Source organism: Simochromis diagramma, unplaced genomic scaffold, assembly GCF_900408965.1.
Source record: "Simochromis diagramma unplaced genomic scaffold, fSimDia1.1 OVJJ01000685.1, whole genome shotgun sequence".
NCBI classification, from domain to species: Eukaryota; Metazoa; Chordata; class Actinopteri; order Cichliformes; family Cichlidae; genus Simochromis; species Simochromis diagramma.
Genome location: NW_024387477.1, coordinates 7,933,953 through 7,959,818, shown reverse-complemented (window position 1 = coordinate 7,959,818; position 25,866 = coordinate 7,933,953). Strand labels below are relative to the sequence as shown.

Sequence of the window (25,866 nt, the reverse complement as noted above, 5' to 3'; positions counted from 1 at the left end):
CTGTGACAACACTGCTTGTAAGGATGCTGAATGTCAAGCAGTAAACATGCTGCATAAAGCTAACTTGCAAATGTTCAATATTTTAGCATTTACATTTAATTTAAGCACACCTAAAAAAAAAAAAACTTAAATTATATCAAAGTGTTTCTTTAAACATAATCTCTTTTATTCAATTCTTTTCACAGAAATATACCTCTGAGTGGTTCTACATTATCCTCATAACATAAATAATCATCAGTAAAAGCAAACGTGGCACTTATTACACCTATACTGTGACATGCATTTTGTATGAGTTTCACCTTCAGTATGAAGGCCATTGGCACTGGTGTCTTGGTTTTAATGAGCACTTTCTTCTAAAAGTTTTTTTCCTGTTGATGTGTCATTTCCATAACCATAAGCAGTGTTTTCTTCTTCACTGTACTGCATGTTTCCCTTTACGTATTACACTTTCAGGGGCAGACACTTTGACCATTGAAGGTAAAGATACTATTTGTATAGATCATTTTCCACTTCTAAAGTAGAAAAAAAGAGGCAAAACTGAAATGGTATGATGGCAACATATTAATGTTTTGAAAATGATATTCAGTATGGAGATGTATAATTTTACAGTGAAAATGTACATAATAAGATGATTCATTAAAAAAAAGAAGAAAGAAACACTTTTAAAGCATCACTTGTATTCAGATTTATCCAACACTATGCTATTTTGTAAATAGGACAAAGCAAGACATATCTGTATGGTAATTATTTATAGTAGTAATGTAACATAGTGACTAATAGCAAAACATATATTTTAAAGACTATATTATGATTATAAAGCATGGGACATGTTTATTTTTATAATCAAAAATATCAGACAATGTTCCCTCATCAGCATATTTCCACATTATAATAAACATTCTTTGTGGTTGTCATTGTTCCAGTTGCTTTGCTTAAACTGTCTGGAGTAGTCTGTGCTTCATTCATACGAAGAGCTCACCCTGATTGATCCATTGTTTCTTTATGTGCACCTATTCATTCCTGTCTTTATTTACTGTCAATGATCTTGTCGTCAGTGTGGTCTTCTGTCTGTGTACAAGTTAACCCATGTTTTAAGAGCAATAAAGCATATTATATAAACTTCTTCAGAGAATTTGACAATGACATTGCACGCACTAAAGTCGAGCTAATGCCAGGCTGTCCATTAAAATGACTTTGAACGAGTAAGTCATGTGAAAGACTACCAGGAAAGGTTCTTGCTGCTGTCTTACTGCCTTTGGCTAAAAACTGATGTTGACTTAGCAGTGCAAACGGCACTGACTTGACACAATACCAACTACTGACATGGCTATGATATTGCATATATTTTCCTGTGCTGTGCTTAATGCTAAATATTCCAAATCACATCAGGCCACAACCAGATTAGCTAAAACAATGCAGTAAGGTTGTGGAAGTTACAAAAGTGTCAATAGTTAAAGATAAAAACAACAGCAACAATAACTTTCAGTGGAAGTAACAGAGCAGAGTTCCAGGAAGGAGGTGTAGTTTGTTACCCCTGAGATGAATTGTACCAAAAAGCTAATGCAATATTAAATCAACAGACACTACTTCCACCTTTACATTGTGCTACGTTCCTGTTAAAAGATATTTGCAGCCAAATTAGGTGTTTAATCCTCTCCATTACTGAGATCGCTCCACTCTTCCCCTCCAACATTTTTTGTGCAGCACAAGTATTGCCCCTTTGGAAAAAGTTCACGTGGTGTACAGTCTCACTTTCATGGACATCAGGGTAATGTTGGACAATTTTCATTAGCGACCATTGCCTTGTTGTTCTTGTTCTTCATGCATTCAGCATACTGCAGTTTGTGGTGTGTTTTGAGACACTCTTCTTGGTTATCGTCACTTGCATTAAATCTGAGTTGATGATGATCCACTTTGAAGAACAAGCCTTTTACTTTCTGCCAGACTTGTCCAGGAAACTTCAGCACACATGCAGGCACGTGGGCGAACACTGATTTGGGGAGTGCTTGATTTGCTTTGCATGCTATTCACAGAGTACGCATTTATTCATCTGGTTCCATGAAAACACAGCTTTACGAAATCCTGAGTTTCATTTCCTTATTTATACGGTCAGTGTAAAGCACATAACAGAACATATGTACAGACTCATGTGTCTGAAAACATGAAATAGCAGTTTGTTATTGTGTCTTATTATGTTTGAGATGAGCACTTTTATAATCAGGCATTGATGAAAGGACATGGATGGTCATCAGTGGACACCGTGGGTTTATTTTCAGCTCAGAATAACATATATATTCTACATCTTTCTAATACTGTGTCTCTGTGGACAATAAGGCAGCTGTTAGACAGTTTCTCTGATACGTTTGCCTTCTGTTACTCTGTTTAAATAAAATTACAGTATGGTATTGAACTCCAGTGATCTAATCAAGCCATGGGTAAAATTTATTTAGTGTGTTGAAAATGTGTTTTTTCCAAGTCATGTTAAGCCACATATATAGCAATTACATTTATATGGCTGTTAAATCTAAACACATAAATATACCGATCGTTGATAGAATTATTTGTTTTGTTGTAAGCGGTCACACTGATGGAGAAATGTGTGTCAAACTATCTTTAATATTATTTAAGTGAACATGAGGCTGAAATAACTTTAAGATTTTAAAACAAAAATTCATCTAGTTTAAAGTGAGTAAAGCAACAGTAAACTCAAGGCACTTTACATTGTAAGATAAACACCCCACAATGATACAGAGAAGAACCCAACAATAAGTTGACCCTAATAAAAGCACTTGGTGATAGTGTGAATGAGAAACTCCCATTTAACAGGAAGACACCTACGACAGAACCAGGCTCACAGGGGACAGCCATCTGCCGCGACCTGCTAGGGATGAAGTCAGTAAATTTATGAAATATTTAGGCACAACGTCTGAAAAGTCTAAGTCTGAACCTCATTTCATCTGAAAGTGGCCTAAAAGTCTCACTGGGTTTAAATTAAATTACAGGTCTATAGTGTCTTATTTGTTTGATTAATATTATTGAAATTTATTTTCAATCTTCATTTTTCTGCGTGAGCTGAATAATTCGATTTAAAAATATCTTTGTTATGTATTTATGAAAATTTAGCCGATCCAATCATTCTTTTCTCTCCTGTCTTTTTTATTTATTTATTTATTTATTTATTTATATATAGATAGATACATGTCATGTGATAGACAGTGATATTTCTGGTCTGCTGGACTGAAACTGAGTCTCTTCCCTTTATTTATCCATTGCCATGGTGAAACCTGTTAATCTGAGGGTAAACTTGAATTAACTCTGATCAGCTTTTCTGGAATTAAAGACTCAGAGTTACCCACGCCAGACTTAATCAACTTGGAGATTAAATTAGACTGAAACTAAGAGTTTGATGAGCCTCCTTTCTGAAACAACAGTGACTTCACACACCAGTCAAGCCCGACATAAAAACACAGTTTTGTACTCACAATAGAACTGTTCACAGCAGATAAAGCGCATGACTACAGTCCCCTTTGTGTGAGGTTCTGATTTTCTCAAACGCTATTTACTTGGACGCTTAATGGACTGAGCCATTGTTAATTCCACCTGTGCAGACTTTCAATCAGTCAGAAAAAATATTACTACAGTACCGAAACTGGATTCAAAGTCACACAGAAATCTCACAAGGTTGCTTTTTTACCCAGCAAGAATCTGAATTAACATTTTTTTATTAATTTTTTTTACATATCCTGCCACATATTGTGTGATGATATTCTCTCATAAAGGATTGGTCCAGGGTAGCCTAAAGTAAATAAGGTAGTAGACAAAATTAAGCAGTGAAGCGTTTGCTTGGCATTTAAAGTTTGACCATCGATTATCAAGACACTTTTGAACATTCCTAAGAAAAGAATTACTTCTGCGATCACTCTCACTGTCAAATTATTTTACTATTAATATCTGCTTATTCCTCTATGACAACACATCTTTGAAAATGAATATAGTGGAAAATTAATACCTTTTCCTGTTTGTATTTTTCTTCAGGTCAGCAGTTTTGTCAAACAGAAAGAAGGAACAGCCAGTCATGTGCTAAGACCTCTGCCAACAGAACAAAAAGTTATTAGTTTTGATGACAGTGCAAAATTGTGCAATTTTGTTCCACATCCAGCTTGAGGATTAACAAACCATGTATTAGTCACAGACTACTCTGCAATACAATACAATCGATATCTTTTGACTATCTTCCACATGGAATGAGGAACATAGAAGAAATAGCCATTTTCACAGCCTGGAAGCATAATTAAAAATTCAACATCCATTAAGTCTTATCTACTCCTTTTTACATACTACGTTTTGATGCTGTTTAGTTTACAATAAGGAGTGTGGATAAGAGTATCCATGACATCCATTTATAATAGCAATCCCTAAATGGATCCCAGTTGTTCTACTGTATGCTAACCTTATGGCACAGTAGTCAGCACGCCCAATGCTAAAAATTAAGTTTTTTATTTTCCTCTTCAAAAACAGGATTTACTGGTCAGTGTTTTTCTGTCGCTGTTTGATTTGTGTTACATGTAGCTGCCATTGGTTAGCAACATGGCTAATGCTAACAGCATACACACGATTAGCTTAGAGTGAGGATTATAGAACCGTTCATTTACAAAAAGCAAAAATACGCAATGAAAACACCTCACTACACATCAGGATTGGGACCAGATCATATCATTTGGACAGAGGGGCATTCGGTGAATAATTAAAATCATAAACACACATAGTACACACATAGAGAAATGTAGCCCCAGTTAGAAATGCGCACAAATGTCTATCTTGGATTGCAGAGACAAACAGGAGACAGCAGAAACATTCTCACTGGATGTAGAAAGTGGATCAGTGAACTCACCATTGAGCAGTTTACCGTGAGCACCGCATTTCCATTTGTTTTGCATTTTTCCAGTAGGACCATGCTTTAAAACTAGCTGCACAAGCTGATGAATGACCTCATTTTAGCTTCAAAGACACATGAAGTACTTCCCACTAAAGCACTAAACTACAGTGAACCAAATAATTAAACTAAGCTCACACTACATTACACTTTTTGGAGATATGGGTGTTTATGTTTTTCATTACAAAATTGTATAAATTAGTGTAACTTATAGTTCAAGTATATCAGCAGAATTCAGCTGAGTGGGCATAATTACTATATTGAGTGGGCCTGAACCCCCAAAGCCCTAACACTAGTACACAGTTTATAACAGAACTAAAAGTAATGATTCCGCAGAAAATGTTCCCCATCAGTGCTGCTGCACATGTTCAAGCTTGAGTTCACTTTATTTTATTTTCTGTTTAATCTCCAGTAACACAACATATTCTATGAATTAACATGTTTTTAGCAGCTGTCCTGTTTGGACTACAGCTTTTAATGTGCTAGGAAAAATCAGGACAAAACTTGGATTTAAACAATATATTAATACAAAGAAAATGATTTTTTTTTTTCATCGCAGCTAAATTAAAGGGTTTGAGCACTCTGTGACACGGTTGACTGTCAAAATCTATAGGTGGATGAAAAATATTAAAAATTACAGTGTAGTGTCGGCAAAACAGCTCCTTAAACTACATTTGGTCAGCCAAGTTATTTCTCAGAGATGCTAATCTGAAAATGCTGCAAAATGTGCATCTCTTCTAAATAAAAAAACAAACAGCTGCAGCTTAATAAAGCTTCACCACATCTAACCCTACCTAACTCTACCTATCATACTCTACCTAATCAAAGCTTATATTAACCCTTACCAAATATATATCTAATCCAGCCAGGATAGCAAGCACAATGAAATGCAATCAATTTTTATACATATTTGATGCTTACTTTACTATTTCCAGGGCTGAATGTAAAAGAGTGATTTGATGATTAAGGGTGAGACAACCAACAGTTTAGAGTCATGGCTTTTAAAAGTATATTCAAGTATGGATGGCTGGTTTGCCTATGAAGGGTAACATTCCCAGACCCTCAGGACCATGTAAGGCTGGCATGGCCTCAAATACCTGGCCTGGTTACACAATGCTCCGTGTTCTTGTATAAGATCACAAGACTTTCATGTTACAGCAGATGAAAACAGTGTGAGAGTAATGCAAATTTAAGGAGGTTGTGGTATGCTTTGAACTAGATTGGAGAATTTTTATTGACACTTAGGAATCAGAGAGACACTCTAGCATTGTCCTTTAATAGGCTTTCTTCAAGTGGTGCCTTTCTATTCTGGGGGAAGGCACCACCAATTGGTGGATGTGAAACCTGGATAAAAAGGAACATAATGAAAGAAAGAAAAATGGTGGAAACTTGCTGAAGAATAAGAAATGTTAAATCAAACCTAGGCTTTATTATAGATCTGACACAAAATTAATTAGTCCTTATTTGTGCTTATTGCCCACCCCAATCATTCACTTTAAAGTTGCCTTAAAATGAAACGATCCCTGACCAGTATGAACAGGAAGAATGATTATGAGCAAACCTGCTTCAGTTTTCCTATTAGTACCAGGCTATTATTCTTTTTTTAGTATTTGCTTTGTGGTTGGGTTTAGTTTAAGGCAGAAATGAAGCAATAAAATGTACGACTGGAGAGACAAATAGGTCTACGAAATGTCTTAAGATCTAAGCAATAACACTGCCATTGCCTCCCTCTATTTACTCGACCTCTATGTTCTATCAGTTGTGTGCGTGTGCATAGGCACTGACCTCTTTTCCACGAGTTGGCGTGGCCGAGGGAGAACTTCTAACCTCTAGTTATCAACAGTACTTAACTCTAACCCTTTATTCATTGTCAGATTGTTTTTCTCCTCCATGTGGTGGTACTGCTGACAGAGAGCATGGATAGCAGTAAAACTTTCTTGTTAACCAGTACATGCATGGTTGTCATCTTCCTCCTCGCAGATACTGGAAGCCTAACTCTATGGAAATGTAGTAGAAATACTTGCTTGAGTCAATGTTTTGGAAATACTTTCATAAAGCTTATTCTTATTCTGTTTTTGCACATTACTGAACTCACTCACAGTTGTGTCCTGACTCCTGACATTGAGTTTCTTGGGTAAAACTGTAATGCAGTAACTCTGTCTAGGAGAGACACTCTAATAATAAAGTTAGTCTCTTCCATCATGGTCTAAAGGATTACTAAGTTTAGTCACATCAGAGTAGGCAATGTTGTTATATCTCACAAGGTTAAAGTTTTGTCATAATGTGAGATTGGCTGGATCCACAAAGCAGACTTCGTGAGTAAGTAGGGAAGGGACTGTGGTGGTGGAATGAGTACTACTTCAGTGCAGATGGGAACACGGGAGGTTTACAAGGTGAGAGAGAGTGACACTGTGAATATTGCAGGTTCTAAACTGAAGCAGATCAAATCTAACTTGAGGCTGCGAAGTGGCAGAATATGGAGGAAGTACTAGATCAGCAGGTGGGTTTCCTTGGAGAGCAGGTGGAGAGCGGGCAGGCAGGTTGAGTCTGGGTCACAGACATCCAGAGGTCCAGGTAGCAGTGAGAAAGAGACGCAAAACAGCTTGAGTTGTTACCAGATTGCGGGAAAGTTGATTCTCAAGCCAGCATGCTCCAAATGGGGCTCTCAAATGAGCAGCTAAGAAGGGCAGAAGAATAAAAGGATGAGATCAAGCAAGACTGATAGTGCCCTAGAGTCACCAGTTTAATGGGAACAGTCTGTTAGGGAACTATGGCCTGTCCTTCTTACACTTGAAACCTGATGAATCAACTACCAACAGGTGAGGAGGTGTTGACCCACACCGCGAAAACATCTTAACCTGGTTCGGGAACAGCACCCTGCAGGACAGACGAGCTCTACAGAGGGTTGTGCGATCAGCTGAGCGCACCATCCGCTCCGAGCTCCCTGACCTGCACTCAATCTACAGCAGGCGGTGCTGGACCAAGGCCAGGAAGATCGTGAAGGACCTCAGCCATCCCAACAACAGACTGTTCTCTCTGCTGAGGTCAGGAAAGCGATTCCGCTCCCTGAAGACCAACACAGAGAGACTGAGGAGGAGCTTCTTCCCGCAGGTGATACGGTCTCTCAATCACACCACCACACAGTACTGACCCACACATACAGTTCTTACACACACACTGGACATTCTGGACATTGTTTTCACTTCATCACTTTAAGCATATTTGCACTGCACAAGACACTTACAAATGTGGATTGCACAACACTGGACATTATATTCTTCATTTCCAGTTAATACTTGTACAGCTGCTGTCATTGTGTATATATATATATTTATATTTCTTCATACATTCTTATATATTTCTATACTGTGTATTGTATATTTTGTTGTACAGTTATTTTATTTTCAACTTTAATTTATATATTTAACTTAATTTTATATTTATTTATTTATTCCTTCCTAGTTAAATTTACCCTTTTTAATTTTCATATTTATTTCCTATCTTATTCATAGCCTTTTCTTTTTTTTCTTTAGGTCACGAGCAGTTGTCTAAGCATTTCACTGCATATCGTACTGTGTATGACTGTGTGACAAATAAAATTTGAATTTGATTTGAATTTGAAACTCCGCCTTCAGGTGGAAACCTGAGACAAAACTAGCATGACAACTCCATGTTGTAAAATTGAAAGAAAAAGAGAAACACAAACAAAACCTCAAGAAAAAAAAACCCTCAACAAAACTGCCCAGTTCTGCAGAATCAACAAGTTTGGCCAAGGTTAAGGGGCTCTCTACTTGTTTTAAAAGCTGTGTCTAATATCCAGTGATGTTTGTTCCTTTATTAGACGTGCACTTTAAAATGTCAAAGTCAGGAGTCTGCTGTCTGATTTAGGTGAGGAGTTTTGAGTTGTTGGTAATGTAGTAAAGGGGGTTGCAAATGTTACTGCATGTTTGCATGCCCCCCACACACACACACTTCCAAATAAAACCCTGTCAATAAAAATTCCCCCTGAGTAAATCCATGTGCCTTCTTCCTTGATTTGGTTAAACATAAGTTTTTTTTCTGCCCTTAGGGAGGAAAATCGGAAACAAAACAAAAAAACAGATGCACATCTGCTACATTACAAATTGTTAATTATTTGCTTCATCTTGGAGTTGCACAGTGTATTTGTAGATCTACAGAAACTATGAAGATGCTAAGTTTTTTTTATTGGCAGTGAGTAGGATGGACAAGATTAAAAATGAGAAAGCAACGGCGGAGGTTGAGCAGTTTGTAGACAAAGTTAGAGAGGTAAAAATGAGATGGTTTGGACACATGCAGAGGAGGTATAATGGATATGGACCTGCAAGGCAGGAGGAAAAGAGAAAGACCACAGAGGAGCTTCATAGATGTAATACAGAAGGACATGCAGAGGCGGTGGATAGTATGGGGTGCAATTGATGGTCTGCTGTAGTAAAATCTAAAAAGAGGAGATTTACTAATGTCAATTTCAGGCATGTTTTTTATATCATACAATAAAATGTACAACTCGTAAAAAAAAGTTGAAAAAACCAAACACATCTATTTATATAGTTGCGTGTGGACTAATTATTACATTTTTACCCGTCTAAACTTCCGAGCTTTCTAGACTCCGCTCGCTCACGTGACTGTGTCAAGGCCGGAAGACGTAATTACGGTGTCGACGTCAGCAAAAGCGTGCGCGCCACCTTCAGAGGAAGCTGCACGCGGGATGTGTGGGACATAATGGTGGATAGGTAGGGAACACACTTAAGCTCGCTAAGAGTAGCTCTTCAACTGTTGATCAATTCCCAGTTGTTGTCTTGCACTCTTCCATCGCTCTGACCCGACAACCGCTCGCTGCTGCAGCCCGCTTGGACTGGACGACGCCCTGGACCACAGAAAAATGCCGAATATCAAAATATTTAGCGGTAGCTCACACCCGGACCTGTCTCAGAAAATAGCGGACCGCCTCGGTCTCGAGCTGGGAAAGGTTGTAACAAAGAAATTTAGCAACCAGGAAACATGGTGAGTTGTTTGCTTTGTTTTGTAGCTACTTTAAAAAAAGGCTTAGATTTTAGAGGTGTGTCTGGTAGGCAAATATCGTAGCCTAGCGACATGTATTAATGGGAAACGTGGTGTCACGGTGAAATTGCCGCGCACTGTTGTTAGGAACTTGTAGTCCATGCGTTCTACAGAACTAATGCTAACCAGCTAATTCTCAGCACCAAAGCCGACTCAAAATAGGTTTAAAGTGCCATCATGTACCGTCTAGGTTTCCGGACTGCATGCTTCTTTTTTTACCCTCAGTTTAACGCTTGTGCAGATCAGATCACAAAGGCAAACACTGAGCCACTGTTTACTCTCCCTCATCTATCTCCTACCTGCCATGATGTGTTAGCTCCTTAGGCCTAATTGTTTGTTTTTGTCACCTTCTCTCCTCTGGCAGCGTGGAGATAGGGGAGAGCGTGCGTGGGGAGGATGTCTACATCGTACAGAGTGGTTGTGGAGAGATCAATGACAATTTGATGGAGCTGCTGATCATGATAAACGCCTGCAAGATTGCCTCTGCCTCCAGGGTCACTGCTGTCATCCCCTGCTTTCCGTACGCCCGGCAGGACAAGAAGGACAAGGTGGGGGTGAGGGATATCTGTCTACTTACTTCTGTCATGCCATTTGCCATCCAGCACCATGACAAGAAGCCTGCAGCCATGCCCATCAGCCAACAGGGCATATTTGCTTTTCCCTTTTCTTTGTTTTTGTTCCCTCCTCTGTATTGTTTGCTAAGTTAACTTGAATTGCACTTCCATACCTCCCCATGCAGCTGTTTGGATTTTTATTTATTCCCTTTTTGGCATTTTAATCATACAGCACAAATCAAATGTTTTTACATGTTAATCTACTAAATAAAAAATGTTAATATAATATTGCAATGTGAGTTTGCTCTGTAGCAGGGCCAAACCCATCATTCTCAACTGTTTTGGCTATTCTAAAGAATGCCTTTTGTAGCTAAATCAACCCATGTACCTTTTATATTGTCAGTACTAATGTATAGTGTCACTATGACAGGGTAACCTGCAGCATTTGGCTGCTATAATTTTACTGAACTGCTAAGCTCTCTTAAGTGTTATTTTTAGAACTGAGCACTGCTTGCCAGTTTGCTTATTCCATGTGACTAACAAGAGCTATTTTCATTACAGAGCCGTGCCCCTATCTCTGCCAAGCTGGTGGCCAACATGTTGTCTGTATCAGGCGCTGACCATATAATCACAATGGACTTGCATGCTTCACAGATCCAGGTGAGCAACACAACAGTACATGCAAACAGACTTGTTTCTCATACACCGCCCTCCAATTGTTCAGCCCTGCAAAATCACCATTTTGGTTTGCATTTTAAACTCCCATGTGGCTGATATGTGAAAATTTGCATTGTGAATCTTGTTGTTTACTTGGATACTATAAAAGAAAATGAAAGCCCATATGTTTAACCTGTGTGTGTGTGTGTGTGTGTATATCTCTTATTTGCAGGGATTCTTTGATATACCCGTTGATAACTTGTATGCAGAGCCAGCTGTTCTGAAATGGATTAAAGAGAACATCCCAGAGTGGAAAAACTGCATCATTGTCTCACCTGATGCAGGAGGAGCCAAGAGGTATGCTCCCACAGGAGTTCTACCTTTAACCATAGCTTAACCTTTCCATATCTTCTCTGGAGTTTAATTTAGATTAACATTCTGTTGGCTTTACCTATCTCAACAGGAGTTTAATTTGATATGTAAAAGTAGTTTAAACACAGAGCTTTAACTGGTGCAATGCTTGCCTTTTCTTTTGCAGGGTCACATCAATAGCAGACAGGTTGAACGTGGACTTTGCTCTTATTCACAAGGAGAGGAAAAAGGCGAACGAGGTGGACCGCATGGTTCTCGTCGGAGACGTGACCGATCGGGTCGCCATTCTTGTGGATGATATGGCCGACACATGTGGCACAATCTGCCATGCTGCTGACAAGTAAAGCACTTTCTTAATCTTTTAAATTAAGTAAATTTTGAGCTTTGCTCCAGAGCAAAACGCAGAGCTATTTGGGCTACTGTGGAAACTAGGTGATCATTACTGAATCCCATTTAGACATGTGTTTTGCAGACTGTGTCCAGTGATATGGAGGCTTGTAATGCATCTTGCTCTTTCTCTCTTTTAGACTCATTTCTGCTGGAGCAACTAAGGTGTATGCCATCTTAACTCATGGCATCTTTTCTGGCCCAGCGATCTCCCGCATCAACAATGCTTGTTTTGAAGCTGTGGTTGTCACCAATACGATCCCTCAAGAGGAGAAGATGAAGCATTGTTCCAAAATACAGGTCAGGAAATTGAAAACAGTTTCCAGAACAGAAATTGACATAAGAGCTGAAAAACGTCAGGTTGCTGTGTGCATTTTTGGAAAGCTGGTGTTTGAAGCTGCACAGAGTCTTACAGTTTGTGTGACATCTTGTTCTTTCTTGCCTTCAGGTTATTGACATCTCCATGATCCTTGCTGAGGCCATTCGCAGAACTCACAACGGCGAGTCCGTGTCGTACCTGTTTAGCCACGTTCCCTTGTAACAAAAGCTGTCTACCATCAACCTTGTGCTGTTAACACCAAATAAGAGAAGAGGGATTTTCCCCAACTCAAACACAACCATTAACAAAGATGTTCAGCTAATTGTTTGGAGGGAAAAGAAATGTCATGTCTGTTACTAACGCTGGCCCCACCTCACTTTAAGTCCTTTCCCTTTCAACGGTGTACCGTCACGCCTCGGTCGCCAAAGCAATCACAAGCTACCAATTCAGGCTGGCATATTTATTTTATATGGATAAATGGTGTTTTATCCACTGTGAACTTTGTTCTTCATTCATAACTTTTCGATCCAGAGTTTCTCCTGACCATCTCACCTCTGCAGGAGTAATTTCAGTCTGTTGTCAAAGAGCTAATATGAATAACCCTGGACGGCTCCAGTGGTCAGGAGAAGCTTCTGCTATATGAAGCTGTTACAGTGCTTTTTGTTACATTGAACGAGAGTAGTTTTTTGTTGCTTGTTTTATCCACTGCTGTTTAAAAGATTATAATTACTGAAGTGAATGTGTTTTGAGAGAGTTTACAGTGCCACTGAAGCTCCACTCAACCAAGTGTGCCTCAACAGTCTGAAATGAAAAGATTTTTCTTGCTTTATTTTATTTCCCTCCCTCCCATGTTTCTGTTTGGATTCCCATTGGACAAAGCACTTCGGTTTGTCTTAGCAGGCTGAAAACAATCATTTTGGATATTTCTTTCGGCTCTTGAGGTGCCCTTATTGAGTGGGGTTTGCCCAGTGTCCTCGAGGGTCTGTGAAGAGCCTTCCATAGTTGGGTTGTTTGGTTTTTAGCTTGGGGTCTCTGCAGGCTGGAGCTTCCTTCAGAAATGTTCACCTGCCTTTTATTTCTTTGTCTGGAGGAAGGAGTTGTCAGTTATGTGCATAATCCAAATCTTTGTGTTTTTATTTTTTTTCAGTAGACTGAATGTGCCAGTTATTTGATGAATGCATTCTTAATACAATTAAATATGCATCAGATCTTAAACATGGCTCTTCTATGTCTTATTTTCTGCTTAGACACATGAAAGTTGAACCCAGTTGAGGTTGTCCGCAGTCATCTTAGACCACATAAAAGTATATAGTCCATTTGAGTTACATTCTCAGTACTAGGAAAAAATGTCTTTTATTAAAATGCTGTTTAGATGGAGCTCTCAAAAACCAGGAGTGAAGGCTGCTTGAAATTTCACCTACAAATTAACCCAAGCTGCTACATGGGATCAATGAGACGTCACAGAAGGTTGTACTAGACAGTTGGCGGATTAAACACTGTAATGTGCAATCCCACGGTAAGACATTCACAAATCACTCCACAAGCTCAACTAAAAAAAGTTCAGCACCGCAGTGCATGTGTGTGGGGGGGGGAAAGGGCTGCAAATGTTAAATTTAAATAAAATCTTATATTTAATGTTTTGGGGGTTGTTTTTTTTTTGCAAAATGGAAAAATATTAATCAACGTACCCTATGAAAAATGTGTTGCATCTGTTTTGCATATGGCCTGTAAACAACCAAGGCTGACACATTTACATTCCAGGTGTCTAAAAAAAAATTCAGGTTCAAAATGCAAGATGGCTGAAAGGGATATATATTTGTTATTCTGGAAAGTAAAAATCACAACCTGTTCATTAAAATGTGTTCAGCATTTGCACATTGATTATTCATCTGATCAATCATGACACGCACTGTTCTCCCCTGTATAAGCCATCGATGTAGGGTAAAAGTATCAGTATTGGTATGTTGTAAATGCCAATACTGATCCTGCATTTACTTGGTATCAGATCAAAACCAAAATCTGCAGTATGGCATAGCACTAATGCACAATACTTTAATTAGACTGGATGTAGCTTATAGCTAATTTCCACAATGTCCTTTTTCCTGGCTTAACCTGGCTTATTTTATTCTTTTTAGTAACCAAGGATACTTTGTATTATTTTATATTACTCCTGCATTCTACCGTAATATTTTGTGATGCCATTTTTTAATGTAATCCAAATAGAGGGCTGTTTGTTTGTTTGCCCACCAGATACATTCTTGCAATCTTTAGAGTCTGCTGATAAATTTATGTTTTGAAAGGGAAGATGAGGTTCTTTATACATCCGTTATCAGTTATTGGATTAGTAACTTAAATATTTTCTTAAAATTGCTAAAATATTTTAGCTTGGCATTGATAAAACTCCGTGAAACATCAGCCTGCCGGAAACAATTTCTTCATGGGACGCACCCTTCTCCCGAAGCTCTGTGTGGGGGAAAAGGCGGTCTTGACTGACAGATGATACAACCAATCCATTGTGTCGTGACGTAGCTCGTCTTGTCCAATGATTATTCTAAAGGGGGCGGGGTCAGTCACAGACACCAGCAGATCAACGCTCAGTGCGCCTTGCTTTCTAATCCCATTGCAGACCCAGGTTAGGGGAGAAACAAGTAATGGAAATGGTTCAAAGGAAAATAGAGGAAGATGGTGACATTCACTGCAGAGGTAATAAATGCAAAATCAGATGTGAAGTCCAAGATGGAGAGGATTCAGATTATTGTTAAGGCAGCATGCCATAGTTTAGATAAGAAGAATATCAGGTGGGTGGATGTAAGGGGGGACTAAGTAGTCACGGAAGTCAAGAGGGATAATGTGGTGGTTAATTTTTTATAACCACATTAATCCTAAAGTGGAATACAAGGAGTCTTTTGTCAAATGGTCAAGATTTTTAAAAAGTTTATATACAATCATACAGAAAAATCTGACATTTGTATTCAGGAAACATGGTTGAAGCCTTTTTGGGGTTTTTAGAGTGTATGAGTATATTGCGGTTAGATATGATATGAAAGAAGATGAATTAAAGATATTTCATTTTTTGTTTAATGCTGGACTCATCAAGAGGATCTAAGGATATAGAAGTGATGCGGGAGTAAAACCCAGAAGATGGCAGTAGTGCAACATCGTTGGATGCAGGCTGCCTTTAAAAATGGAAGAAGAAGAAGAAGGAATTCTATTGTGGACCACTTATCGGAGGAGCATCTGTGGTAACTACAGGCACAAGCAGAAATACCCTCTCCTCATGCAGCACTGGAAAATACAATAACGACACACCTATTCTTTCTCCACATTCCTACAATGATCTGTGGAAAATAACGAATTGTTTTTCTGGTGGAGACAGCTGACAGAGTAAGTAAATGATTATGATCACACACTGTAAATTGAGTTTTTTTAACCTAAGTGTTGTAAATGGCTTTTTCATTCATTTTTCTCTTATAACTGACTGTGCATGCCTGACTGGATCTGCTTAATTTCTCTAAGGAGAATAATGGCCGGCGGTTCTGAGAGTAAACAAGAAGAAGAGGCACTTGGCAACCTAATTGTTCATTTCCAGAGCTACTTGCATGGAGGAACCTCCAGCTTGTTGTCCACCCTTCCCACCCTTATCGTCTTTCCTGTCTATAAGACTGTTTTTCGTCAACAAATCCACAACACCTCAGTTCACAAGGCAGTGGCACAGCTCTATAGAGAGGGCCCTGTGAAGCTCTATAGGGGTGTGGCTCCACCGTTAGTGATGAGGACGCTGAACGGCACACTGCTCTTTGGCCTCCAGGATACCCTCCTCCGACAGCTCCCTCCGTCATCCCAGAATGTCATCTCTCCCAAGGCCCTTCCTGCTCTGGCGGGGTTTGGGGCAGGTGTTGTAGAAGCCGTGGTTTTTACGCCCTTTGAGCGCGTTCAGAATGTGCTGCAGAACAGCCAGAATGACAGTCGTCTACCCTCGTTCAAGAGCGTCCTTCTAAGGCTAAAGGCAGAGGGGATTGCTTTGGGCTACTACAGAGCCTTCCTGCCCATTGCAGCCCGCAACGCCTTCGGCAGCTCCCTCTACTTTGGACTGAAGGGGCCTGTGTGTGTTGCTGTGGCGGAGCAGGGGGTCTCACCAATGGCCTCCTCTTTCATCTCAGGAACAGTGATATCAGTGGCAGTCAGCTTGACTCTGTACCCACTCTCTGTGCTTGTGGCAAACATGCAGTCACAAGTAGGTGGGGACGTTAAAGGGGTCATAGCATGCTGGGCTCTGCTCTGGAAATCTCGTAATAGGAGTTTGGCGTTACTGTATCGAGGAGGTTCCATGGTTATCCTGAGGTCGTGCATCACTTGGGGACTCACCACTGCCATTTATGACAGGCAGGAGAAACGATCAGGCTGAAGATACGTGCTCCAGACATTTTTATCCACAAAAGTGTATTCAATTTTGATATTGTTCACAGGAGACATTTTGACTTATAACTGCAAGAAAAAAAACGTATTGATAAGCCTTTATAGTGTGGGAGTGAACTACCACAAGCAATTCCAGTACTCTGAAACCATAACTTTAACAATTATTCAATATATTACTTCCACCTGCGCTTCTCTGATGTTTACTGCAGCGAGTGAAGAAAATGCAGTCATACTAACAAGCTAATTTTCTGTGTCAAAATGTGCTATCAAGCTGACAGCACCACTGCTAAGACTTCTGGTCTCAGAGATGGGTTTGAATAGTTCTCCTTTGATGAAGTTGTCAGTCACATATGCTTTGAATTTTTATTGTTTTGTAAGGAAAGAAATTTTGCTTAGGACTCAAAAAACAAGAAATGCTGTAAGCCAGCCAGGCTTAAAGAATGGATGCCATAATATAGTCAGAAACACAGATTAGTTTTCTACTACCTGAGAATTAGGATTATCTCAATACTCATCACGTTGGTTGCTTTGTGCACTGCCGGTAATGTCATCACACAGCCACAATGTAGTTCTGCAGGGGCAGTCCAAGATTTTTTGGGGCCTAAAGCAGAATTTGATTTGGGGCCCATCAACCACCCACTTCAGCACAGCCACAATTATCCATGAATTGTCCATGTTTGATCATTTGTCATGTCATACATAATCATGCCTTTCTAGTGTAGTGGAAAGAAATAAACCAAGTTAACTTTTGTAAATTCAAAACATCTGACTGTTCATACTGTTTTTAATGGCAGAAAAGTATATTAATTCACAAACATACCTTTATCCCAATGCTTCCCCCTCATTTTTTTTCTTTTTAGCAAAATAAGTCTTTTTTTTCTTTCTTTCTTTCTTTCTTTTTTTTTTTTTTACATATTTGCTGCGGTCTACTTTAAAACACTTATAGTGGACATGAACGTGGCCGCAGCTATGACAGTGAAAGTGATCAAACCAGTAGCATTAACCTGTCATTTTATTAAAATATGTATCAAAAATATTTCTCTTTCTCTTTCATGAATACAACTTATATATCACAAAAATTTAACATTTATTAACCTGCATTGTGTGACATTTCAAATGCTCTCGGGGGCCCCCTGCTGGTGAGGGAGCCCACAACCAGCTGCTTAGTCTGCTTATGGCTGACACATTGACTTATGCTTGTTCTACTTAAAAAAGGTCACTCCCTCTTTCTATGCTTCTATGAGGTCATTTACAACAAGCGAGTTGTTAATATCAGCCAGGTACAGCTTGACCACGCACACCCATTGACGAGAGTGCAAACTGCAAGTCGTAATGTACTATTATGTGTTATGAAACAGGTTTTCTGTGCACAGAGGGAGTTATGTTGTAGTTCAGTGTAAAACACTGGCATTATACTGAATTATATTCAGTCTTACACTTTTTAATGTAATCTGTTATTTCCTCAGGACTGTCAGTCTTTCTGTAGCCAATGATTGAAGGTAATAATCATTGTTGTTTTACTTTTTAAAAAGTTACTTTGAATGTCTTTTGTTTGTGTGAAATGTCATTTTTATTCTGGGCATTTTATGTGCTAAAGAGGACAACCTACTGTGACTCATTAACTCACCTCTTGTTTTATTATTATTATTTTTAAATGATCCTTTTATACTGATCCTTAGCATAAGACCCCATAAATCTATGTGCTGTTTACATCTGTGGATTGCCGTCTTTTTGCAAGATAAACAATTTCCTTCTGAAAAAAAAAAAAACCAAGGTATTAAGCCATGTATGGTCTCAATATATATGGTGACCATGAATCATCATATACATATTATGAATTAAAGACTGTAAGAAAATAAAGCTAAGTTTCAGTCACTACTGCACTGTTTCCTGACAGCAAGAAGGTTTTGGGGCAGGGCTAAGTGGGGCCTTCCTTTGAGGAATTTTCCTGCTCTTGCTTGTGGAAATGTCCAAACACATCCCGACTGGATGAATCAGGAGAATAATTCTTTGCTGCCTCTTGTTTAGCTAGGTTCCCCACACACACACACACCCCAAGAGCATGCGGCTGCTTCACCTGAAGGTATATAATTTGCTTACAGCGTAGAACAGTAAAAGAACATGTATTTGACTGTCAAAACAGCATATTTTCCCCTGTTTACTGCCAAACAAAATAACAGTTACTGGAAAGTATAGGTGTTTTCCCACCAAGTGCATTAACAAATTAGAGTCATTCGACTTTAACTGGTTTCTTTCCCTTTCTTGTTATGATTATTTTTAAGTTGGCTTGTCATAACCCTGTAGCCCACTAGATGGTACTGTGCTAAAAGAGAAAAACGTGAAATCCATCACATCACCTACAATAGGTGGCCGTTTTAATTCATCCAAACGTGCGGATACGTGAAGGAGTTCATCATGCGATTGCAACACTGCATAGGAAGAACTTTGACCCAACATATCATTTTTAAGGAGGTTTGAGAGGGCGGTGAGACATCAAGAGTGTCCAATTAAAATTCGCCTTCTGAGCTTTGAGAGCCAATGAGAGCCAGAGGACCGGTGTCCATGTTGGCGTGCACAAGGGCGTGTTGTCTCTATTTAAACCGTTGGCTTTGCACGGATTACACACACACACAGTTACCTGTTAAAGATTGTCTTGCAACGCGGTCCTGCACCAGGTAAAAGTCTTTAAATTGTTTTGTTTTTCAGCTGTCTTAGCCTGCTGATAAATTATTTTTTTCTTAATTGCTAAGAAAAAAATGCGAACGAATTGTTTATTTTAAGTGATTATTTATGTGCTGTGTATTAAAATATGACATACGTTATGCAACGTTTTGGTATGTAGCTCTTTTAGTACACTCACTGGTGTGTTAGTCACTTCAGTTATGGCGCAGGGTGTGTACAGATACCTGACAGTGCCTCATTTCTCTGCCCGCAGATTAGGGCTGTCTATAAGTCTTTATCAGGCTACCTAAGGTTAATTTTCCTAGACAGCATAGTCTTTAAGGGGTCTTTTCCCTAGGGTGGTGTTAAAAATAAAAATGCACCCATTATTCTGTGCGGTCTATTGGTGTGGACAGCAAAGAAGACAGACGCTCCCCTAATGGGATAGGTCACTGAATTTCCTAATACTGCAGTATTTATGCCCTGACTTCAGTCCTCCTGGAAATATTAAGTTCCTATAAAACTTGTTCCAATGCACATGCGCTTCTAATCTTATTTGCTTAGTTGGCACAGGTGTAAAATTCTCCGTATCTCTTTAATAACTGTACATAAATGCAAATCAGTGCACAGATGCACCATTTTTCTCTGTTAACAAGAGCCATTTGTGGATTTGAATGCCACCCAGTTAAACACTACATCACGTTAGTTCACCGTGGTGAGATAGAGGTACAGATACTTGTTTCAGGTGACTGCATGGTTCACATAACCCTTTTTTTTTTTTTTTTTTTTTTTTCCTCTCTCATGTCAGGTGGAACTTGGTTTGTGTACATGTATGGGCATGCACTGCAGACAAGATCTTAGCATGTCAGTCAGATCTTGAAAGCACACAAATTCTTTTAAATCTCCCCTTTTCTGTTTTATAGAACTCCTCCAAAATGAGCGACAGCAACCCAGTCAACCAGGAAGTGGAGCAGTTCAACAAGCAAAAGCTAAAGAAGACTAACACGCAAGAAAAGAACCACCTTCCAACAAAGGAGGGTAGGTCTTTAAGACAAAAGAAGTGTGCTCCAAACAAGCCTCTCATTTACTTCTTTCACCTTTCCCCTTTACTCTGGCTCACTGGTTGGCTCAACTCCTCCCTGCCTTTTTTTTTTTTTTTTTTTTTAATAAAGGTAACTGCAAATATTGCAAAACAAGGACCACACCCAACTACCTGAGACCTTGTACTTAGCACCAACCTGTAAGGAAGAAACGCACTCATATTCCCACTCTTGAAACTCTAACCTGCTATCTACCACTAAGAGTGGAAGAATACAAATTTTAGAGCAAATAAACAGAAACCCCAATCATAAACTGCACAATGGTGTTGGTTGTTTTTTTTTTTTTTTTTTAATTTTATTTAAATTTTTTTTTTTTTTTTTTTTTTTTTTTTTTAAAAAAGCAGTGTTAATCTCTGGCGTGACATGCAGCAGCAGAAAGAGGAGAATGAAAGTGTGTCAAAATGCCCATCCTTCCCCTCTGAGGCTGTGAAGCTCCCTGCTGTCTAACTCAATCTTTCTTAATCTGAACACAGCTGTGGCTACTATATGAGAGAAGAGGCTCCGAAGCAGGTGGCACTGTCAGTGCATGCTGTCCTTTTTATGAGTTCTAAAGCCTTTTTTTAGATATGTGATATGCGGTGCTGCCATCCAGACAGCAACGTTTGTCATTGCTTCATTAGGACGAAAATTGGACTTTAGGCATAGACTATCATCTTCATCCAGAGAAGTGGTTTGCACTTCTGGCTGTAAAGTAGAGCTACAGGGCCCCATTTTTAGCTCTGTCTTGTGGCAAATGAAAGTTTGGAGCAGCTCAGAGGTATGTGAGCACTCGTGTCATAATGTTGTGCTCATCTATCTGTTAATGTGACGCGATGCATTCACAGTTGAAAGTGGAAAATGTGGAAGTGATATGAAAATGTTATTCATTCATTTCTGTCACGCCTATTGCAACAAACAGAAAGTGACTATGAAGATAATCTATTCAGATACCACGCCATCTATAGAAATGAGTGGATGACTCAAAGGGTGTTAACTGGACAGCAGCAGGATAACTGCCGTAATGCAGTACAGACAGAATGTCTCTTTGTGCATGAAGAATTGCAGTGAATTGACTAGTAAACAAACATTCCTTGAGTTGGGTTAATACGCTCAGTGGGAGCTTCACTAGCCCTCTGTGCTTAATACAGCAAGTGGGTTATGGTTGGTAATTTAAATTTTTGTTTTTTCTTCCTCACAGAAATTGAAGCGGAGAAGAAAGCCATGCAGCAAGGAAACTGAAGAGAGCCATGAGTCTCCTTCAGTCGACCCCCCCCCCCCACCTGCTCGTCTTCCAAGCCCAACCATCCCCACCTCTGCCTCAGTTTTCTGTGCCACGCTGTCTTTGCTTTGAAATGGTGTTTGGGTTGACGCTATGGGGAAAGATCTGTCTGTGACTAAATTAAGGCAATGGGTGCATTTTATTGTTTTGCAATGCAGTGTAGAAAAGGGTTGAACAGGGCATGATAAACATTATACAGGGTGTAGACTTGAGCAAAAAAGGGAGGGAGGGGGGGGAATCATAATTTCAACATTGGAAATTCATCAATCATGTTATATTACTATACCATATGTATGCCTGTAAATGGTGCCATTCAGGATGTTTTATGAAAAAGGACATAAAAGATGATATTGTTTTTAATAAAAAAAATGTTCAAAAAGTTTGAGTTACTTTGTTAAAAATGAAACCAATGAAACTTATTTGAGCAACTTGGCATCTTCATTTAAAAAAAAAAAAAAACCAAAAAAACAAAACAACTTTATAGACTGATTTTCACATTCACCAGTTAAAGTATTTGAGGAAAGCAAATGCATATGATGGGCTCGTTTAAATAAAAACTTTGGAAAGAAACTGGAATTTAAAAGCATCAGAGAAAAGATACAAGCATGAAACATTAGTTGAAAATTAAAAATTTATAATGCATAAAAGCAAACCTACATATCATTTAAATGGCTGTGTAAACAGATATCGACACCTGATGCTTAAAAGCTCACTCGGACACGAGTGCTCAGTTATTATCTACTCTTTCCTTTCTCGTCAGCACTTACAATTGCATGTAATGTTGCTGTTAATTTTTCAATATGCAATAAAGCCTGAGGTTCATTTTAGGATTTTTTTTTTTTCTCCAGCATGCATAATAAAGAAAATGAGGGTTTAAGGCAGTGAAAGACGCAGATAAATTTCACTGCCAATACTGGTACCAAAATATTCTTAGACAACCTCTTGCTATTGGAGTGACTAGGACTAAGAAAATGAATTATTAACATTCATATTCAGCTTTATTCTTTTGGGTTGCAAACATTTCATTCCAGATAACTCATCTAGATATACAACAGGTTTAGGCCTGCAGGAAAAAAAGGGAGTGAACGAGCTGTAGGCGTGGGCACACTGCAGATTGCCAACAAGGATTTTTAGTTGACATTTAAAAGTTTACTTTCGATACTGGAATTTAGCATACATGTGCAGGGCATCATTCACACTGTCTCTATGCATGTAAAGTCAGGATACTAAAATTAGATTATTTGCATTCTGCCTTTAAAATGTTTTTGAAAGCACAAATTTATCTCGCAGCTCATCGACTGGGCATGTTTTCCATCAGGCTCCTGTGTGTGGATTGCTTAAGATAGTGCAGTCTGTGTTTTTCTGCAGCAAGCCTGCTGGGACATGTTCATATAGTGGTGCACAAATGCTTGAGAGCAAAGACACACTTTACACTGTCTAACTTTGTTCAAAATGCTTTTACCATACTTGTTAAAGGTCGTGCAGATTTACATGTTCCATTGTGTTGTAATGAAACCTGTTCAATATCATGAATAATAAATTAGGCTTCTTTTGAGAGGGATGATGGTATGCACGTTTTCTCTTTCCAAGATCTGTCAGGATCTGTCTTTGATAAGAAACTTAGGACTACAACAAAACAGTCTAGAACATGTGCAGAATTATCATATGACTTGTATAAGCAGATAAGGAAAAGTCAGTCTAAGATATCTAAATGTAAAAAGTTCTCATCAGCAGATGAGATCCAGAACACAGGATTTCTGATATCTTTTAAAAGACATTTGATCATTCTGGTGCTATAAGAGTGTACTTTTTAACAGCTAAAAAGGCTCATACCAAAATCTGAATCTTTATGGTCCAAATATGTGCACACATACAAGAAATTGACCTCTGATTTTTCATTGCTCTGAATTTAACAGACTTCTATGTGTAATAGTGACGAAATGGCTCTTAGAGCCGGATCTTTGACGTGAACGACGCGAGCCGGCTCCTTATTGCGAGCCGTGGGTTTTTTTCCCCCCCTTCTCTCACCCTCTCTCTCGCACTTTTTTTTCCGCTTCACTCCGTACTCGAGCCTTGCGCTTTGTGCTGGACAGAGGGGGGAGGGGCGGTAGTTACACTCGCAGGAGCACAGGAACAGAGCAGGAGGGAAAGACATTAATTAATATTAAAATCTGTAACATAATGTATTGTTTGGAGTTTAGTCTGTTACTGTTACTATTTTTACCATTTCTTCTTGGAGCAACTGTAACGCACATAATTTCCTTAGGGATTAATAAAGTATTCTGATTCTGATTGTTTCAGGATGACCTGCCATTATCCAATGACACATATGCTTACCTGTATCTTTTGCTCGTTTCTCCTCCTCTTCTTTTCTCTTTTTTCTAAACTGAGCACCTGATGGCTTTGAACTTTTCTTGTCCATCTTCCATTGGTTTTAATTTTGCACTCCAGTATGAACACCCATCCCTCAACCCGAGGATCACCACAACATGATCTAATACACCTACACCTTAGTTCACAGATTCACTTTGTCTAGGGTGCATTTCTGAGATTTCACACAACCCAGGATTCAAATCATGAATACATAATGGGCTTGGATTTACAACATTATGAATGAAATGCGCTTTATTTGGAAGCAGCCGGCCCCCTCCCCTTTCGACGGGTTGTGTGTGAGACTTTAAATCATCAAACTGTAAATTTTAAATTGTTATTGATCCCTTTACCCCTGGTCCTAAAGTGTATATTTATTTTCTTACTCTTCTTATATATATTGTTTGTTTACTTGCACTGCTGTAACTGGAGCCTCGTCGTCTTGTCTCTCTATATACTGGACTGTATGTAGCGGAGATGACAATAAAGTTTACTTTGACTTCAGCAGCAAGCAGGTGCACCGAGGGCTCTCGCACTCACTTTTCGTGTATAGAATTTCGAAAAAACATCGGTGCAAATTATAAGTCTGTATTATAATGTCTGGTGTTTTCGTGTTTGTTGGTTTGTTTTTATTTTGTTTTATTTTGCGAGTTGGTTATTAGATGCTGCTCCAGCCGGTCAGAGACTCCCCCGCCGCCCCGCCCTTTCCTCTCTGCGCCGCAAGCCGCAAGACCAAAAGCATAAATAAGAATTCTCCCTCAACCTGCAACCCACTTCTTTAAAAGCACTAAAAGCTGCTGTACATCGCAAACGAAGGGCGCCCTTACTCCCAGCAAATGGGCGACAGAAAACCGATCGGTGCCTATGCCATTCCCAATATGCGCTGGCTGACGTCGGGGCAGAATGAGTATGAGCATTTTTTTTTTTTTTTTTTTTTTGCCGATGCCCGTGATGCCGCCCCCCACCACGATGCTGCCCCGGGCAACTGCCCGTGTCGCCCGTATCTAAAACCGCTACTGCGTACAAAAGACAACAGAAGTGCTCCAGGATGCTAGGCGCAGTGTTGAGCTTTTGTTACCTGGTGGCTACACAAGCCAGCAAGTACCAACGACCGGATTTGGTGTGTGATAGTAACAGGTAAATTAACTTTTTTTTTTTTAATTATTTGAATATATATGAGTGCTTGTGTATAAATACACAAACAATACACATATGCTTTCAATTGTTTGATTTAAGTGATCTAGGTAGCTCTCTTTTGGAAGTTCAGTTAACGCTAGAAATGTGTTTTGGAGTTTGTAAGTGTTTTGTCTCTAGAGGCCACTGTATATATTTATATATAAACATATATAAATAAAACCACTTTTTTACATTAGTAATTCCTTTTGTGCATAATTTTATATTATTGTTAATAAAAAATTAATTAAAGCAACAAAACAACCTGAAGAGCCGGTTCGGAGCCGAAAGAGCCGACTCTTTTTAGTGAGTCGGGCCGAAAGAGCCGGTTCTCTAAAAAGAGCCAGAAATCCCATCACTATGGTGCGAAATGCAAAGATACTGGAATAATTCAGCCGAAAATAAGGGACTGATAAGAGGTGTATACTACATAGATCATATAGTTTAAGTAGAACTTAAAAAATGGTTTAAATTTTTTGTGAGTACATTATACTTGTGCATGCTTTTCTTAATTAAAACATGTATTGCTCCATTTTCTGTTTCTATCCTTAAACTGTATTTTTGTCTACATAGATAAAATATTCGAT

At 39.0% G+C, this 25,866-nt stretch overlaps 3 protein-coding genes and 1 long non-coding RNA gene across 5 annotated transcripts; 3 read left to right on the top strand and 1 right to left on the bottom strand.

Annotated features, from left to right (window-relative positions):
- Nucleotides 1-679: 679 nt before the first annotated feature.
- On the bottom strand, nt 680-6,160 carry LOC120723898. The gene is made up of 3 exons (XR_005693830.1): nt 4,892-6,160; nt 4,010-4,089; nt 680-3,796 (listed from the first exon to the last, which is right to left on the bottom strand). It is a non-coding gene; the product is annotated as an uncharacterized LOC120723898 (long non-coding RNA).
- Nucleotides 6,161-9,634: 3,474 nt separating this feature from the next.
- prps1b (phosphoribosyl pyrophosphate synthetase 1B) lies at nt 9,635-13,516 on the top strand. Of its 2 annotated transcripts, none has more exons than XM_040015912.1 (7): nt 9,635-9,955; nt 10,377-10,566; nt 11,128-11,226; nt 11,456-11,580; nt 11,762-11,935; nt 12,123-12,282; nt 12,431-13,516. In XM_040015912.1, the coding sequence occupies exons 1-7, from the start codon at nt 9,834-9,836 to the stop codon at nt 12,521-12,523; spliced, it is 963 nt and encodes a 320-aa protein (XP_039871846.1). In that variant the 5' UTR covers nt 9,635-9,833; the 3' UTR covers nt 12,524-13,516. The 2 variants fall into 2 exon arrangements, with proteins under 2 accessions (XP_039871846.1, XP_039871848.1); XM_040015914.1 differs by having other exon boundaries at nt 9,636-9,955; nt 10,377-10,560.
- Nucleotides 13,517-14,561: 1,045 nt separating this feature from the next.
- Nucleotides 14,562-18,472, top strand: LOC120724010 (solute carrier family 25 member 53-like). Its single transcript, XM_040015915.1, has 2 exons — nt 14,562-15,685; nt 15,818-18,472. Exon 2 carries the CDS (start codon nt 15,825-15,827, stop codon nt 16,704-16,706), a length of 882 nt encoding a protein of 293 aa, XP_039871849.1. The 5' UTR covers nt 14,562-15,685; nt 15,818-15,824; the 3' UTR covers nt 16,707-18,472.
- A 788-nt stretch (nt 18,473-19,260) lies between these two features.
- On the top strand, nt 19,261-22,115 carry tmsb1 (thymosin beta 1). Its single transcript, XM_040015916.1, has 3 exons — nt 19,261-19,392; nt 20,302-20,416; nt 21,656-22,115. The coding sequence occupies exons 2-3, from the start codon at nt 20,314-20,316 to the stop codon at nt 21,694-21,696; spliced, it is 144 nt and encodes a 47-aa protein (XP_039871850.1). The 5' UTR covers nt 19,261-19,392; nt 20,302-20,313; the 3' UTR covers nt 21,697-22,115.
- The last annotated feature ends 3,751 nt before the right edge of the window (nt 22,116-25,866 follow it).